The sequence below is a fragment of the Gavialis gangeticus genome, unplaced genomic scaffold, assembly GCF_001723915.1.
Source record: "Gavialis gangeticus isolate Ggan-Ray unplaced genomic scaffold, GavGan_comp1, whole genome shotgun sequence".
NCBI lineage: Eukaryota > Metazoa > Chordata > Crocodylia > Gavialidae > Gavialis > Gavialis gangeticus.
The window spans coordinates 51,985,113-52,004,428 of NW_017729029.1; the positions used below are offsets into that span (position 1 = coordinate 51,985,113).

The following is a 19,316-nucleotide window of genomic DNA, read 5'->3' on the forward strand; positions in this document are numbered from 1 at the left end:
GGGAGCCAGACTCCCCCACCACCAGCTGAGCCACTGCGGCCCCGTCTGTTCTGCGCTGGGGCCTTGCAGCTGCGCATTCTGGCCCTGTGCCCCAAGCCCCACACACCACCTGCACTGGGCAGCAGCCCCTGCCCAGCCCTGCCCAACTCACTCCCTCCCTCCCTATGGAGGCCTCAATTCCCCGCCCTGACCTACCTGCAGGACCTGCTGTCCAGGCTGCCTGGTGGCCGCGAGCATGTACATGCACATGGCACCCCCTGCCTGTTCCCCCCAGCTGCTTGCAGGCTGGAACTCTGCCAGGCTGCAGAGAGCTCTTTGCAAAACTGCAACATCCTTGTGCTTCTCTGTTAAAATGAGAAATCTGTGTTTTTCTCGGGCAAAAGGGGAAATTTGTGTTTTTTCCCCATTTTTCTGTGGGAAACAGAAAACCCGGATCGCTGCTCATGACAGTTACATCCTTAACCATGTCCTTGGAGATGCTGCTCAGGAGATAAATAGAGTGCTGTTGCAGTTTTCAAAGCTGTACATTTTAAAAATGCAATACATGCATTCAATAGCTTAGGCATGTCTGCCCTTACCATTTTCAGTGCTCGTTCTATATCGATTCCTTGGCTCCAGGGTACGGCAGGGTTTGCTAGGCAGTCTCCAGCACTGCCTCTCCTGGAGACATCAACACGCTGCCTTCGGAGGTAGCGAAAAGCCTCTGCTATTACTAGGATTGCATCATGGGTCAGTGCAGATGTATACTAAAATTGACACAAATAAAATATTGTGACAAACTGTACTCTGACATTGCCGCAGGTTTATCAGGTCCATTCTTTCTCTTTGCTAAAAGGTTTCCAGAGCAACTGCCCCCTTCCTCCTGCCACAGATCCTGTGTGTTATTTAATGATTGCATCTATTTCAAGTACCAAATAAAAAATGTTTTCATTTCCTACAGCATATAACAAGAACATCAAGCTTATCTTTATGTAAAGTAATGAGTTGATTTAATTGTAGAGCTGCTTCTTTAAATGGAGACCCAGAATGCAAAGCTGGGCCATGTTGTACGAACAGTAATGTAAAATCCTATTTGGTTTTGCTCTGAATTTTTTAAAAACAAGATGGTCAAGACAAGCAGCTGTGAGTCATAGGTAACATTAATGAGTCCTGATATTTCTGATTAGCAAACTTCCGTGGCCAGCAATTAACTGGTTGATTTTTCTGAGCAAAAAAATCCCTCACATTTCTGCTTTCTGCTATTGTACAGAACGGCAGTCATTACTTGGGAAGGGACTGCATTAAGTTTATAGACAACGGATGTAGTCTACCAAAAAGATTACCACTGTATAGTGCTGGTAACACTTTCACATCACAGGCCACAAGCATCACTAGATGGTGCTTTTACATTTATTTTATATTTCCTAGATCACGATTAAACTCTCCTCTGCTAGATACTGCCCCACTCCCTGGAATAGTATATTTTAGCTGTGCACTGTCAATAGGCCTAAGATTTGGAGCTATCTTGTGTACTCAGGATTGAAATGCCACTGAAATATATAGATCCCAAATATTATCATAAAAATTCAACTGCTCAACAATCTATCGGGTCTGATCTTAAAAAAACCCTGCAATCAGCTCCCTCATATATCTGTGGTGTTTGTATGTAAGTGAAATATTGTAAGTTTATAGGAGAGAGAAATACTGGATTTCCAGAAGGAATCTAGTGCTTGTGATTCCCCCCAAACCTTCCTCTGGAATGACTGTGAAAACGCAACCCAGGCACTGGTTGGAAAGATGGAAATCTAGACTTCAAATACATTTTCAGCAGCTCTTCTGCAGGATTTCGGTAACTCCTACTGACTTCAATGGCAGTTATTTCCATTCTGCAGGAGTCTACGGAACTGCTGATGTCCACTGCTTAGTACAACATGTTTGATCTTTTTGAGGGACATCATTGTTGCAATGAGAACCATGTAAAACCTCTTGTGACCTGTACAAAAACAAGGTTTTCTATGCACACAGATCCAGAGAAACACACCTGATAAACAAAGCAGCAAAAGTGTCAGGGAGAAGATTTGTGCCAGATGTTCCTCCCCAGTTTTTAATTACAGCAGCTTATAAACACTTGACTGCCTTGTCCTTTTAATAGTGAGATCTTGAAGATACTGCCTGAATCTGGATGCAACTCTTCTTTCAGTCCCTGTCCACCTCATTTTTGATTTTCTCCTGTGGTTGCAGTATTACAATGGTCTCCTTCTCTCTCTTTTTAATAAATTAGCAAATATGACATGGCACATTCCACCCAACAATGCAGAACCAGATAATATTTTTAAAAGATTTTTTTCAAAACAGTCTCATAATGCCTGTCCAAACTAGCACTACAGAAATCTTACATGATGATAATTTTTTCAGTAGAATGCATCAATTGTCAGTAACTTTAATCTTCCAAGTCATGCCAAGAGAGCTATCTAATTTTCTACTTTATTCAAACTCTACTTACAAATGCATGAGCATGAAAAGAAAAAGAGAGAAAGAGAAAGAGAGAGAGAGAGAGGGGAAAGGCTGATAAAATATGGAATAAATTAAACATCAGGGCTTGAATCTCTAAGCAATTTTATTTACTAATCAAAAGTATTGTACATCAATTTTTAAGCATGCTTTTTGTTTGATTGATAAATAGTGTGCTAGTTTCTGTAATGAGCAGGACATTTGTACAAAGGTAATGTAATCTCTGTGCTGTACTATATACTTAAGATTATTTTTAAAGGCTAGAGAACAATTTTTTGCTCAGTGTGAATTGCCTTTAAGTGGATCAAAATCTGCCTAGAATTCCTTCACGTATTGCTGAGTTTTGAGAGTAGTATGATACTCACCTTCACTCCTGTAAGGTGGCACATACTCCTGGCTCCCTAAAAAATAGGGATATCAGAGCTAGCCCTAACTTTCATGGGGTCTAGCTATCTCTCTCTCCACATATGACCCAGATTCTTAACTGGCAGGTATACGTATCCAGATACCCATTAGGATAGGCCAAAACCAGTCACTGGGGGGCTTCTCTTTTAGAAGTTGGATGGGATTTTGCTGCAAAACGGGTAGATGGAGCTGGTAAAGAAGTAGATGACTATATTGCCTATGGAAAAAACATGGACATAAACTGCAGCAAAGGGCTATTTTTCCTTCCTCATATAAAATCACAGAATCATAGAAATGTAGGGATGGAAGGGACCTAAGGTTTTCCCTTTGTTCAGAGACAGGATACTTAGGCCATCCCTGACAGGTCGTGTCTACCCGCCTTAGAAACATCCAACAACAGGGACCCCACAATCTCTCTTCCAACACTTAACTCTCCTTGTAGCTAGCAAGCTTTTCCTGCTATTTAATCTAAATCTCCTCTGCTACAAATTAAGCCAATTACTTCTTCTCCTACCCTCAGCCGACAGGGATAGGAATTAGTCACCATCCTTTTTATAACCAACTGTGAAGACTGTTTTCATATTTGCCCTTAGTCTTTCCCCACCCCCCCAAACAAACAGACCCACTTATTCCCATCTGTCTTTATAAGTATTTTTCCTAAATCTCCTGTGATTTCAGTTTCTTCCTCCTATTTGCCTAACTGTTTCTTAATATGTGGAGGCTTGAGCTGGACACTAGTCTGAGCAGAGGGGAATGTCTTCCAGACAAGACTCTGATGAATACAACCCAACAAATTTGCCTTTTTTTGAAATAGCAGCTCATTACTAACTTGTGTTCTCTTTTGTGATCTACTACTGTATAGTATTGCTGCTTAGCTAGATATTCCTCATTTTGTGTCTGTCCATCTGGCTTACTCTTCTTACATGTTATATTTCTGCACTGGCCTTTATTGAGCTTTACCTCACTGATTTCAGGTCATTTCTCAGCATTAAGACCATTCTGAATTTTGATCCTGTCCACCAATGTGCCAGTAACCCCTCTCAAATTAGATTGAAGAGTGATGAACACTCAGTCAGAGGTGGTTACTAGATGGTTTAAGTTTCCCCGATATACAGTGAAAAGATGAACTTCCCTCAGATGATCTGCTTTGGAGCGACAGACTTTGAGGGTCTGACTGTGTAAAATGTCACGGAACTGGTAGAAACATTATCACCTGTCCAAACTGGACTTTGCTCTCTCTGGAGGGCTCAGTTCAGCTAGGTAAATAGCTGCAAAAGTGGCCTTACTAGCAGAGGAAGAAGGGAAAAGGGAAAAGCCTAATGATAATACACAGTACTTTAGCAATTCATGTCTGCAAACATTACCTGATGAATTCTTGTGTCTAAAAGCAAAGCCTCAAAAATCTGAATATGCTTCCTTATAATTCAGTCGCCTGTGTGAGATTATTGGGGCCTCATACTTGTGAGGGAATACTGGCCAGGACTAATTGCCGGATCATTTGGACCCAAAACTGAATTTCCACACAACAAAGCTACATTCAGCTCTGGTGTTTGGATTTACATCCATCTTTAGCAGAAGTCAGCGGGAGTTTCCTGTGTGGCAGGACCGTAAAGTTGGAACGTTTTCCTTGTTCAGAGTTTACCACCTTGTGTTTATTTCTTGTTTTCAGCTAACAATCTTTCTCCCTCTCTCTCTTTTGGACTCAAAGTGAAGGTTTTGACCTGTTCCAATCTGGGAAAACTATATTTATCCTTTAATCAGATTCTTGCTAAATGTAACACAAAGGACTTCCATTATTGTCAACAAAAGTTTACCTTTAATGGCGAGTTCTTAGCTTCAGGGAATTCCCTTTCATCCAGCCTAACCCACCGTTGTAAGAACTGTTGAACCATTGGGTTTTCATTGTTCACAATCTGGAATCCAGTAACGTTGGCACCTCCATGCATTACTCTCTCCAACGTAATGTCTGTGAAACCCTTGAAGCATATATACAGAAAAGGAGAATTAGTGTCATATGAAGGTTCTGCTACTTGGCCTAGTTTTAAAGACAAAAATTGGTGGCAAAACTATTTTTGATCAGTTACTAGTTTAGTACAGAAGAAACTGGTGAAAGTTCGTTGTGGCTTATAGAAAATATCCTACCTAGGAGACAACCTTTAGCACTAATAAATTGTGTCACAATGACCTATCCCTGCTCAGGGATCACCAATTGCTAGAAGACTTGAAGTGTAAACCAGCCCAAGTATAGCCTGAACCCATTTCTTTCTCTGCACTGACCAGTAAAGCAGCACAAATGCTCCTTCTTGTCGAGCAGGGTCTGCTGGGAGCCACTGGGTGTGTCTACATGTGCATTAGATCTGGGAGCAGTTTCCTTGCCAGTAAATTACTCATGAGTAAATGCTCCCAGGCAGGCATCTACATGTGTAGGGAAGCAGGAGCAGATGTGCTGCTAATGGCAGCAAACTGCTCTCACTTCTTGGGGCCCTGCAATGGGCCCCAGCTGCCACCAGGGGGAACTCTAGGCTCCCCCTGGGTGCTAGCTCAGCAGCTGGCAGGGAGCACCAGGGCAGGACACAGCTGTCTCCTGGCCAGGGTTGGGACACTGCTCTCTGTCCCTGGGGAGCTGCCTGCTGCAGAAGGGAGCTCCCAGCCCCAGCTCCCTGATCAGGGCAGGGGACTTGAAAAGAGCTGCAGGGGAGGGGCAGGTCCACCACTGGGGCAGCTAGCAGTGAGCCCCTGGCCTGGTGGGGATTCCCCACCCAGCTGGGGGCTTGCTACTAGGTGCCTCACTGGTGTATCAGGACAGGGGGCTGGGACCTGCCCCTCCCATGCAGCTCTTCCCAAGCCCCACACCTCAGTTGCCCAACTGGGACACAGGTTTGGGACCTGCCCCTGACTGGGACAGTTCCCAGCACCAGCTCCGTGATCACAGGGTGGGGAGAGCGGGGAGCTGGAAAGCCTGTTCCTTGCTCAGCAGTGTGATTGCAGGGCTGGGTAGGGAACTGGCTGGAGAGCTTGTTTCCTGCTCAGCTCCATGATCAAGGAGCTGGGTGGGGAACAGGCTCCCCAGGCTCTATGAGCACAAAACTCTCAGCACTGGTAGGGCAGTGCCAGCTTTGCAGTCATGGGGCTAGCACTGGGAGACAAGGATCTCCCAGAGCCCTGCTCCCTGATTGTGATGGCAAAGTGATCTTGGAGTGGGGGGCTTGGAGCTCCATGCTGCTGGAACAGGGGGACATAGTCCCTACCCAGGCTCCGGTGGTGGAAACTGCCCCAGCAGCAGGAAGTTCCTGGGGGCAGGAAGCAATCTCCCCCGGTGGCTGGCTGACCAGGAGCAGATTTGCTCCCAGTCAGGTGTCTATACGAGTGCTACTGAGCAGTTAGTAATCACAAGTAAATTTGCTGTGAATGCTTTCTCTTGCATTTGCAGGTAGCAAATTTTCTCACAATTAGCAAGGTTTACTGCGCAGTAAGCATGTGCCCATGTAGACGTAAATGCTTACTGTGCAGTAAACTACCCTGCTTTACAGTAAAGTATCTTGCATAGTCGCACCCACTGTGTCCTGGAAGCATAATGCTACTTGCTACTCTTACAGCTGTGTTGTGACCAAAATCACCCTCAGTGCCAGGCAGTACTGTGTGTCACAATACTGCCATGATATCACACCTTCAAATAGCGTGGGCTTGATCCACTCTGGCCCTGCACCCCATGTTGTCATTTCACGTCTGTGCCAGGGGACTGCACATTGGTGCTGTTTGATTCCATAGTAAATTCAATGCAATTGGCCATGCATGGAGCAAGGCAGTGCAGAATTAGGCTCCCTGCATTTCTTATGTATATGAACTCCAGTGAATAGGAATGGGACTGACTCTCTAATGCAGTGAGACAATTTAAAGCTGTATCGCCACACTAGAAGTAATGACATTTTAAAATGACTCTTTCCTACTTTAGTCACACAAAGAAAAAAAGTATTACAGAAACTCTTCTCTTAAGTAGAGAGCATGATTTTCCTGGTAGAATGTTTTTTTCCACACAGGAGACACAGAATCTAAAAATTATTCTTCCTGCAGCTTCAACTACAGGAAGTCTAGCAGATGACTTTTCAAAAACATCATAAAGAAGTATAGGCCAACTAGAGTGAGGGGGAATGCATTTTTAATATGGATAAAAATATACTGTCCTGTGCCTGATTAATGAATATGTACAAAGTGGTAACTCTCCAGTAAGATGCTACCTATAAAGCACAAATGACTAGCTATGCAGCCTGGCCATTTTACTAGATGGAATTATAGTTTCAATTTGGCTCTTTATGCCACTTGTATTATATACAAATAAAATGTAATTATTTTCCTAGTGTTTAAATTTAAAAATCTGTTATGCAGAGGATTAGGATTATCAAGTGTGTTATTTAAGAGGATATAAATTAGTGGAAAACATGTAATTGAATTATTATTTTTAAATTAATAGAGGATATGAGCTTCTTAGATAAAACAAAGACTGGATAATTGAGTACAAATTACTATTACATACCAGTTCTGGTATTTACTGAAGTCATTTCTCAAAATCCACGGATTCCTTCATGCATTACTTCCTTGGCTGATTAAAGCTGACACAACCTGAACAGAATACATTACCCACTAACTTAGCTATACTTCTGGTGACAAAAAAAATTCTTACCAGGTTAGCTAGCATGTAGTGATATCCTCGAGAGTGTTTACCAAGGATTACAACCTGTGTGAGGAAGAGATAACATGTATCACTCAGTGCAAGGGAACGATTTTCATAAGGGAAAAACAAACAAATTCAACCATGAATATTTTGGAAACACAGGACCCAGTCCCAGTCAAGTTATCAGGCATTATAACAAAACACCATGATTTAGCTTCAGACACCTCTGACACTGATCTGTGGGGTAGCAGAGGACAGTACATCAGGGTAGCTCTGCCAATATTAGCAGAGCTGGACACAGGCATGGGCACACCCAGGGGGGCTGCCTGGGGACTGGACAGAAAGGGGGCCCGAAAATGGTTTATTTTTTTCTGTTGTCTGATTATTGTCATCGTTATCTCTGGCGAAGGGGAGCCCAATGCTAAAAGTTTGCTCAAGGCCACCAAGAGTCTAGGTACGGTGCTGAATATTAGCACCTGTCACAAAGGGAAACAGAGGAGAAAGCAAAGGCAGGGAAATCTAAAAGAAAAGCTCAGCTGCCAAAGGAGATCGCAGAACAGAGATGAGGGATGAGGCTGCAGCAGCTGGGCTTTGCATTAAACTCTAAGTGTCTCTCTTTAACCTAGGGGAAGTGAATATGTAGCCCATTAGCAAGTGCGCATAACAAATTTCTCTGTCTGGTCCATGGAAGATATGAGTTATACAGTATAACTTCATAAATCTGGATATCAAAAATCCAGAATTCTTGATAATCTAGCACTTTTAAAAAATGCATTACATCAAGGAGTAGTGGTGGCTAGCTGCCACTGCCATCTACCACCCCGCGCTGCCACTCTGTGTGTGGCTGCTGCTCCGGGACCAGCCGCCCCTACCCCCCCGCTCCGCGACCAGCTGCCACTCTGGTTTAAAAAATCCAGAATTTTCAAATTTCCAGCAGGTGCTCGGTCCTGAGCACACTGGATTTATGGGGTTATACTGTACTTGAATCCCCAGGTGTAGCAATTTATATAAGCCTTGGCAGCTCATACTTTTTGCCATAGAGCTCCCTAGCTCAGTCCCTTGAAATTCAGCCAATAGGGCAGCTGCTACACAACTGGGTGGTGTGTGTACCAAGGTTTCCGGAGAAGTTGTGCTCAGAAGCCAGCTTTGGCAATGCTAGACACGATGTCGCTTCCTCTTTTGTATGGAGCTAGCCGCACATTGTCACCAGCAAAACTAAAACTGTGTGGGCCTAGAGGTGCCTTTGCAATGACACCTGTACAATTATGCTGTCTTCAGATTATAACCCCAGGTGTAAAAGTGCAGGCCCCCCACCCACGTAGGCTCCACGTAGAATTGGGTCCTGCAACAACTGCAAATCAGCAAACAATCCTGCTGACCGAGACAGGATAGAGTTCAGCTACCTCGCTCTTGGCTTGATTATACTAACAAGAATGAAAAGTAGGAAACATTTCTATTTGATATGGTATTCAGCAGATAGAGCAATGAACAGAGACAGGAATGAGCTCCGTTGGGTAAAAAGGTGCCATTTTCTGGGACACTCGTCAGAGCAGAATTGTGCTCCGTGTGGAAATATCTAGCCTACCACATTATCCGAACCCTCCGACTGCTCCCTGGATGACAGATAAAGAATCCAGATGCCACTCTCTTGAAGACATCTTTCCAGCAACTCCACTTATCTCTTTGATAAGCTCAACTGACATTTGATTTGATGGCTTTAGATATACTGCTGAGTCTGTTACAATACTTGATTAAATTATTAAGTTCCCAATTGCCTCTTCGGGTTGCCTTGTCCTTAATAGATACCATTACTTTTAAATTCACATTTAATTCTGAGGAATTTGCATACTTCCAGCAGTTCAAAAATAAATTGCCGCTCAGGTCCTCTTGAGAACTGTATGTACACTCTGTTGGTAGAAAGCATCTACTTCTTTACACTCACATTTGTTTTCTATGGAAATGTGTGTGCTTCCCTTAGATCCATCTGGCATGCATGCTATTTGCATACTGAATACTCTGTATGTTTGAGTCTTACATTAACAGGGGTGATTTACTTTTAAAAGGTTAGAGGTAAAGGATTTTAGACCTGTAAATCTTCACTATTCTTCACCATTCAAACCTTAGTAATGAAGGGAACTTTTTTTCTCCTAAAAATGTGCATATTTCCTGAGAGACAATACCACAAGGGATTAAGGGCCAGATTCTGCCCTTGCAAGTGAACATGGGGCTCCTCTTGATATCAATAAAAATACAGCAAATAGGTGTGTAGGAACTGTTAGACTCACTCATGCCAATTGAGCAAGTCTCTTATCAGTGACTGGAAATAGTTTTACTGCATCAGTGTCTAAAGAAAGGTTCAACTGCTAGATTCAAGTCTTAGTTTTAAAGCACTTCCCAGAAGAAAGCTTCAAGCACATATGCTCCAAGATCCCCAAACCTGTTCAAGTTTAATTACTGAATTACCGGATTTCACCGAATCCAAGATCGCTTCAAATTTAACATGCTGCCCTAATGCATGGAAAATTATTCATTTGTTATAATTCTCCATGTATAAAATCTAATTATTGGAGGGGTGTCTTAAATTTGTACCCATCACTGATGCATCAGGGAAAGCAGCAGCAGAGGGGAGAGTGGTGGGTGGTAAATGGCAGGGGGGCAGGCAGCCTGGCCCTGCCTGTCTGGTCTGCCATACCCCCTCTGCCACTTCCCCGGCCTATGCTCCCAGTGCCTGTCCCCCCTAACATATCTCCCTACTGCCCCCCCAGCCACTTATCTCACCCTATCACTGCTTACCCTTTGGGATACAGAGCACATTGTGGCCAGGCAGCAGTGGTAACAGTGGTAGCTCTGGCTTCAGTCCTGGCCCCAGCCCAGGGCAAGTGGCAGCTGTGGCTGCAACTCTGGTTCTGGTCCCACACGCAGCCCCAGCCAGGCAGCAGGGGCAGTGGGAGCTCTGGCCCCAGCCTGTGGCAGGCAGTCCTCCATGACGAACGGGGCAAAAAAACCTCATCTTAGGAAATATGGTAGATCTCACTAATGCTTCTTAAAATTCAACACATATGGCACCCTAAAAGTTGAGCAACCATAACCCACCCCCAGCAAACAGTGCAGCAATATGAATAGAAAGAGGAGTTGCTGGATTAGTGAGCATAGCAGAACCAATCAGCCACATCAGTGTTACTCCTGTGGGAGTGAAAGAATGGATAACCCTTTTCAGATGAAGGAAAGCAGCAGTCTAACAAATAAATCTCATCAACCACTTATATTGTGCAGCTTATATAACAAGTGGGATATTGAACAGTAGCACTGAATAGAAAGCTAGGATTACAGGACAAGGATTTCGCTGAACTACACGTCTTCGGCAAGTTTCACTTCCGAGACTTAATATTGCTTTCACCTTGACTGAAAGAAAAGCTTATAAGATTTTATACTGAACAAAGGAGGAAAAGAAATGGTTAGAAACTATCATGAATAATTCAGACTTCTGAATCGACGTCATTTTTATCTTCTAGATAAAAAAGCTTATATTGTCTGGTTTAATGTAGACTAGCCATAACGTTACAATTTTAAAATTAACCCTTAAAATGTCACTAGTTAATGAGCAGAAAATCTAATAGGGTCACCAGTAAAAAAAAATCCTTGGCTTTAGAATAAGAGTCTCAAATTTATTGGCCTGTACTAGATGTTCTTAATACCGGGTGGATTATGGGATTACATTTGTTGTCAGAGATTAGATCAACCTGGAGAAATTGTAGTTTACTTCCTTGCTTGGGGAAAATGCCATTTGCTTATTATAATTATCAGTTACCATGGTAATCAGCAAGCAAGTAGATTTTGTGCCTGGGCTTTTAAATTTTTATGGCCATTTTGCAAGACTGGACTGCACTGATTAGGTAAATTTGTTCTATTTGTCCCAGGTTGAATTGTTACAAAGCCACTTGACATTTTTCTAGCATTAATGATGAAAAAGCATTTACTTTTGATATGCGGCTGCACAAATTAGCTTGGGTTAAGGGAGCATTATCATTATAAAGAAAATTCTCAATGAAAAGACTCTCTCTTTGCAGGTTAGTGGCTCTCTTCACACCACGTACCTCCTCTCATGGAGTATGTTTTACACAGCAAAATAAACGTACTATATGGTAGGATGCCTATACCATGTGGTATTACATACATCACACTAGCTAGCGAGGGTTATAGCAGCAGTGGCAATGCAGTGGCATGGGTTTTAGCACATGTTAGCAATTACTATACAATTCCCCACAAACTCTGGTTGCTAATATAACCTGAGGCCAGTGTTATCTCACTCTTCATGGTTATCATTACCAGTGCTAGGTAGACTTAGATTGCACAAGTATGCTGGCTCATTTTAAAGTCATGCCTTCACACCATACATGCTCTTCTAGGAGTCTATCTTTGTTAGGATCACAGCAAGCTCCAATCACATTTTATTCACTGAATAAAGCACAGTGAACCTGGAAAATCTCTTAGAATTACCAGTACCAGTGGCTTGCTTAAAAATGTGCATAATCTTTAAAACACCCATTGGGGTGTGACAATCAAGAAGACGCTACTGTATTACTTCCTTGACGTAAATGTACACTGGCCAAGAACAGTGGTGAACAGCAAACTAGCAAGCCCAGCTAATGTCTATTTAGATTTTGTCTAAAATCGGATTCATTGCAGTCTAGTCATTTCAGTGTGTTTGACAATATTATTTATCCCCCTTTCCTTAAAAATAAAAAGTGAAAACTAAAATCAGGCCACAAAAGGATAGAAAACTGTTGTATTCTGTCAGACTGCCTGCTTTAAAGGTCATAATTCAGATATTTATAAGACTATTATATCTTTCTATCAGATAAAATACTGAAGATGACAAGCAGTGTTACTACAAAAGAAGGCCTAAAGATTTTTCCTGTGGTCTTCATAAGTGACAACTCATAGGAATACACCACTTAAAAAGAGTGACAGCCAGAGATGTGCTCTCTTGTAACACATCTTTCCATTTCTATTCAGCTAGGGAACAATGAGGGCATTTAACTTTTGTACTAGTGTTACCCAGATGTTAAAAAAGAAGAATTAAAAGGCGATCGACCTTTCTAGAGCTTCCAATTTTAAGACATAGTAAAAATTAACGAGTTTGGTATCAAGGAATTTTTGTTGTGAAATTTTGTGTAATAAATAATAATAGAGATGAAGCTATCCCAATCCTGAAATGATTTGCACATGTTTAAATATGTGAGTATTCCCACTTCCTTTTAAGCTATGTCTCTGAGGATTTTGGTACGGGTACCTAAGTCCATAGGCCTCGCGTTAGAAATATTACATGGTACGACTTTACCAATAACTGAGACAGGTAACAAGAAGCACTTGAATGGCATTTTTCCTTCTCAAAGTCCTATGTAAATGTAAGTGATATTGTCACAATGCCTTTTAGTAGCAAGCAAACAAATAATGTGGGCCAAATTTTCCAAAAAGCGCAAGACAGGTTTGTTTATTCAGGTGTGGAGTTGACTGGGCCACTCGGGCATGACTACCCAACTCTGAGGTCAATATTGATTGCCCGTTAAGGTGACCTCTGATGTGACAGAGGTTCCCTGCTAGGCTGGCAATAACTGTTTATCAAGCCAAGTGAGTTGTGGGACACCCCACCCTACTCTGTTCTCCTTGGGTTGGCCAAGGGAAGGTTTTGTACAAAAGCATACTATTTAGGGGCTCCAAATAGACCGAGCCTTGTCCACATAGGTGGAATGTGAATGATGTATTTGTGATCCAAGAGAGATTTTTCCATTTGCTGACTGAGGAGGGGTTTTTCACTTCCTCTGGAACTGTCCATAGGGATCATCTGGTGGGAAATGAAAATGTTTGGGCAATCTAAACAGAGGAGCAGGCATATTTTTCTTCCAGTGTACTGTGGCTACTGAGTCTGGCAAGATATAGGGCCCTGATCTGGGTATTAGTGAGATTGTGCTCGGGTGGTGGCTCTTAGGTTGTAAAATGTAAGTCTCTTGCTTTAATTTCCTTGTCTCAGTCCCCTTACTTAAAGCTTGGATCTTGCTTTGGGTGCAAGCTGGTGATGCTTGAGTGCATGGCCTAAGTTAAAGCCTCCTTCATACATGGACTTAATTCTACCTGACACTGGATGAAATGGTTGCAGAGTTGTAGCATCTCAAGCAGCATTTCATGTGGTCTTTAGCAGGGCTGTTCAACTTCCAAGTAGCCAGGGGCTATGCATTTCTCCAACAGCTTCTGAATTGGAAATATGCTTTTGTCTCAAGATGAAGCCTCCCTCAAGGATTCTGAATATCTTTTTTATGCTGGGCCATCTTTGACTAAACAGCCCAACAGATATCAGGCATTTCTCCCTCTATGTTTCTTCCCCCTTTGTTCACCATCACCGAGAGGTTAGATTCCTAAAGGAAGCAGCATGGTGGCAGCAACATGTCCCAACTGAAAAGATGCCACGTGACATGTCTTTGCTTTCAGTGAGAAGAAACTATTTCCATAGTCCATGTACAGTCATGCCTCATACACTGGAACAAATACTAACCCTAAAATCACTGGGGTATATCTACCAAAAGCCATTTATTTCCCCAAATTAAATGGGTTAATGGAATTAGAATCTAGCCTCCAGGGATTTTGAGAGTCCAATAAGGTAACCAATATTTTACGTATATTAGTAACTTGAGTATATTAGATACTTGAATTTAATATTAAAGGAGAATTCTATTAAATACTAAAATTTAGATCCTAAACACATATGCTTTGTCACAGAGAAAAATAACTACATACATTGATGAGATTAATTCATGAACTGTTTTGGAGATACAGTGTCCATGAGGAAGTGTCACAACTATGCAGGCTTTCCAATAGTCAGATTTTGTATTTTCATCTACTATATGAGGTATCTGAAAGTTAACATAAAAATCCACACTCTTTTTTTCCATGTAGTTAAAGATCTATGGATTTTGCCTGTACGCTTCTGCTGCCTCACATAAACTTGTCATTCTGCCTCAGAACTGAAATCCTACCTTTTTACACTGTAATATATTAAGTACTGTAGTTTTGGATGCAAAACATGTACCTTAAGTCTCCTTTAAAGCAATCCAGCATCACAGATATTTAAATTATATGGATCTGAGAATCCATAATTTCCCAATGACAGCTGATCATGTATTAAGTATAGATCCCTTTAAAAGACAGCACTTCTTCCACTACTGCAATATTGCTACAGTTTCTATAACATATGACTTTATGTTCTTACTAGATGTATGAAAATCACAGGGCAGAATTTAACTCTTACTGGATGCATCTACATGAGCTGCTTTACTGCACAGTAGCATAGTTTACTGTGCAGTAAGCATGAACGCCCACATGTGCACATGCTTACTGTGCAGTAAATGATGCTACGCATGTGTAAATCTGCTACCTTTAAATGCAAGTAGCAAATTTACTTGAGAGTAGTTACTGTGCAGTAACACATGTATAGACACCAACTGGCAGCAAATTTGCTCCCAGTTAGCCCTGCCATTGGGCTTGAGGCTAGCTCCAGGGCTCTGGCTGGGTGCCTCTCCTGCCCCAGGACTGGGCTGGCTCTTTGGCAGCCCCAGCCTCAGGCCCTTAAAAGTCTGCAGAGATCTTTAGCTCTGAGGCACATGCAGGGAGCCTGAGGCCACTCCAGGCCTGTGTCGCCCTGGGCAGACTGCAGGTTAGCTGCACCAACCTGCCTGCACCTGGCACTGCTGCCTAGCATTGCAGTGCCACACAGCTGCTAGGCCTGTGCCAAGCAGGCCTGCAGGGTGCCCCAGGACCCAGGCTGCAGCTATGTTGTGTGTAGCAGCATGGGTGGCCTGCCTGAGCCCCTGCCACCAGGTGCCACCAGGTGAGGGCCCCTCGGCCCTCTAGCAGCCCACCCACTGAGCACCCTGGCTGCAGCCTCCATCAGCAGCTTGGGAAGCCCAGGCCAGAGCCTGCCCCAACAGCTCCGCAGCCCCAGCCCCAGCCCCAGCCCCATGGCATGGCCAGCCATGTCACCACCGCCTGCCAGCAAAGTCAGCTCCTCCCTGGGGAGGAGCCCCTGGCTGGGTCCCCGCACACCACACCCTGCCTTCCAAGGACACTGCCTGGAGCCACATGCCATCACCACCAAGCAGAGCCACCAGCCACACCAGCCCAAGCCACATGGTAAGCCCCGCACTGGGGGAAGGCCCTCCAGCCCCTGGCCCTGGTCCCCCTCCCCTCCCCGCCCTGGCCCAGCCACACTCCCCTGGCTCCAGGTTTCCCCCCAACAGTGCACAGGGAGGTTGGAGACAGTGCAAAACTTTATTGAGCAGCTGTGCCCTCGCAGCTGAGTTGGCATGGGCCTCTCACATGCTGGGGAATGCATCAAATCTAACGGTGATGTCCTCCTTGGCTGTGGGAGGCAGAGACATGTAGCACAGCCACAGGTAGCCCTCCAGGTGGCAGTGGAGGCTGTGGGGCAGCCCAGGCAGTAGCAATGCATAGAGGGTGCACGGGGGTGCCCATGCACCCCCTGAGAGCGCTGGTGCACCCCCTGATAGGCACCCCCAGGGGCAGGTGTCGGCTGCTGGCAGCTGCAGCCAGAGCCTGGAGCTCCTCCCAGTAGTGGCAGGGGCCTATCACAGGGCTGCAGGAAGTGGCAGTTGTTTAGTGCTAAGAGCATGTGTAGATGTCTGCCTGGGAGCGTTTACTCACAAGTAGTTTACTTGCAAGTGATCTCAGATCAAATGCACATGTAGACATGCCCACTGGGAAAATTTAGCATTTGACAATAGAGTGCAGGTATTTATTTATCTGCACCAGTAAAAATCTTATACCTCCAAGATAAGTCATGGCTGCGTATTTTGGTTCTTCTAAGTTAAGAAAAGAGCAACATCTGAAAGCCATGTTGCTTTTTCTTGCCATTCCTTCTTATTAATAGCACCTTTTCCTGTAACTTTGTTGAAATTTGCTGACTGAAGGTGATGCAATGCAAGGTGCATCTGATGATGTCTTCATAAAAGTTTTTACCTGAAACTGTTTAGAAAAAAATTACAGCCTGAATCACAGGTTTTGAGCGCACATTCTGTTTTCTCATTTCCTTTCAATTTGGTGTGATGTTTTCTGGAAATGTATGGTGCCTTAAAATGTTCTTCTTGTTTATTTTCCGCTTCCTTCTTGTTGGAACTTAACAATACAACCAGGTCAACTAAACCAGCCGCACTCTTTTTGTTAAAGGATACACTCTACTCCCAAAACATCAGGCCCTTGCAGAGACAGAGATGAAAAGATTTACAGCCTTTTGCAGGTGACATTTATAATCACAACTGTTTACTCTTCAAGCCAAGCAGAATTCTTTACCTAACTCTCTTTTAAATGAAGATCTTTTCTTGTCTGGATGGATGAGAAGAAAAAAAAAAGAAAGGATTTGTATCTCTCAGCATTGCGTCCACCTCCACAAGCCCTGTCCTTCAGAACAAAGACCCTGAAGCCAAAAAATCAATCCAAAACAAAAGCTACCCTTCACCACTCAAAGCCATTCCACACAAACCAAGATCAGAGTCAGGCATTTATTACAATGCATGACACAATTCTTTAGCAGGACATGAAAAAGCTAATCAAAAGGACAGCCACACAGATTTTGTTGGAGAGACATCTTTGTTCCTTTTGCTGCAAAGGGATTCTCAAGAGTAAACCTTCACTCCTACAGGCAAGTCCAACGGGACCAAGAACATGTGTACTGCCTATATGTTTTTGTCACTGCATTTTTTATTAGTAAGCCCTTTAACTTTACAAGGGTAAATAATAAATTAAATAAAATGCCAACTGTATATTGAAGGTACCCTACCAGCACCATAGCTAAGCTTACAATGAATTTTTCACTGCAAGAGGAAGGTAAGTCCTTTAATTAAACAAGTCCATCCCCAGCAGTTATCTCAGAAACAAACACACACTTTAATGTCCCAGGTGCTTTCCACAGAGACTAGATCATCCTTTGTAGAATCCCAAAAGATTGAAAAATTGCTCAATTTTGACAAGTCCAATGTTTTCTCTGAGCTGTATAACATCATATTCTCAAATTCACCAACTTAATATTTCTCACAGGGCTCAAGTCTACAGAAAAGCATAGAATATGCCAATTTCTGGGCATTTCAAAGGGCAATAAGTTACTGGGCTCGGTCACCCAAACTGGTTTATTCTTCATTTTGGTGGCCAGCAGAACATTACGTCTCTCCAGAGGAAATTTGCCCCTTGGCTCCATAGCTTACCTGTTCTGTTTTCCTCTCTCCTTCTTGCCTAGAGAGGAAAGGTGCTCCAGTGACTAAGGGCAACAGCACAGACCCCTGCTGTAAAATTGATGAGAATGTGCCTGAGAAATCTGAGTCATCTGTTTAAAGGAAATTGCATGCATGGGATTTGCCCTCAGCACACATGTAAAACAGCTTCTCAGACATATGAGAATACCAAAAAGATATCCATGTGATTTATTTTTTCCACCTTGTATTCACATAGGATTTAGGGAACTCGTAAGCACTTGTACCACATTATGATCTCACAAGGAGAGCTTACTGCTGACATTTATCACTCCCTCTGGGAACGTACCTTTTAGCATTAAGTCCGTTTGCAAGAGAAAGCCTTATTGCTTCACTACTCTGACACTGGGTCTCTATTGACAACTCTGCTTTTCTCCATTTTTCCTGGGAATCCAAAATAAGCTGAATTCTTGATAGCTGCCAGAAGAGTAAACTTGTGGGTAAACAGCAGATGCTTTGCAGTGAGACAGGACAAAATGAGCCAGTACTTATCAGTCAACTGTCTGCCGGTTAGACTGGAAAAGCAGAGCTCACGCGCATGTCCATATTGGCAGTATTACCTCCCTGTCTCTCCAGCAATAACTAGGAGCTCATCTCCCTCGTTGCACCGGGCAGCCAGTTCTTGTCCCAGTGACTGGACACCTTGGTCCTTTGCTGAAAGGTCCAGTCACGATGCTTTCACATGCTCTGTTTTCCTTCGCCGCCTGTCATTAAAAGCTAATGTCCAGTTGATGACATTGCACTATATCACCAAGGTAACTCCATTCACTTGCTGATGGTTCTTGATGATTTTTTTATACTAACCCAGAGATAGATTTGTCTATGTGGGCAGGGATAAACAGCTATGCATATTTTTCATAAAAATAATACAGAAGTTCTCCTCCCTTCTACAAAGCAGGATCTCGCCCTCCCTCCCTCCCTCACCCCAGAGCCCAGGGAAGATCATGTGCCTCCCTTCAGGACAAAGTGTCTGCTTTGACATGTGCGTTCCTCCTCCACATTAATTGCTTCCTTGTTTTAATCATAGAAGGACAGACTCGGCCTCACAGCCTGGAAGCAAAACCTTTCGTATGATGGAGCCAAGTTGGGGGGTGAGCAGTCAGTCTATGCTGCAAAATGTCCCCAAAAGATGGCTGCAGCTTTCTGAGATGCCATGCAATTGCAAGACACCTCTCGTCCATCACTGCATAGCTCTCTTCCCTAGGAAACAGCTTATTGATCAAATGCCTATATAGTTGGAGCTCTCTATTAGCACCAGCCTGCATTAGCACAGTACACAGCCCTGTCTTCGAAGGGTTGAAGAAAAACAAAAGGTTTGTCAAAACTAGGAGTCACTGGGACTAGATCTTTGTTTAAGGCATCGTTCAGCGTGCAGAAAGGTATTTCATTCTGTTCAGGTCAGATGATCTTTTCTGGACTGTCACTTTGATACAAAGCAG

The 19,316-nt window shown here is 43.4% G+C and overlaps 1 protein-coding gene across 4 annotated transcripts in view; it reads right to left on the bottom strand.

Moving 5' to 3' along the window:
* The window catches only part of GRIA3 (glutamate ionotropic receptor AMPA type subunit 3), a 316,978-nt gene that overhangs the window by 136,179 nt on the left and 161,483 nt on the right, over nucleotides 1-19,316 (bottom strand). For all 4 annotated transcript variants that reach the window (XM_019521579.1, XM_019521580.1, XM_019521581.1 and 1 more), the window contains exons 5-7: nucleotides 7,574-7,627; nucleotides 4,710-4,871; nucleotides 579-746 (exon numbers count right to left, since the gene is read on the bottom strand). In XM_019521579.1, coding sequence (XP_019377124.1) covers nucleotides 579-746; nucleotides 4,710-4,871; nucleotides 7,574-7,627 — 384 coding nt within the window. The remainder of the gene's footprint in view (nucleotides 1-578; nucleotides 747-4,709; nucleotides 4,872-7,573; nucleotides 7,628-19,316) is intronic.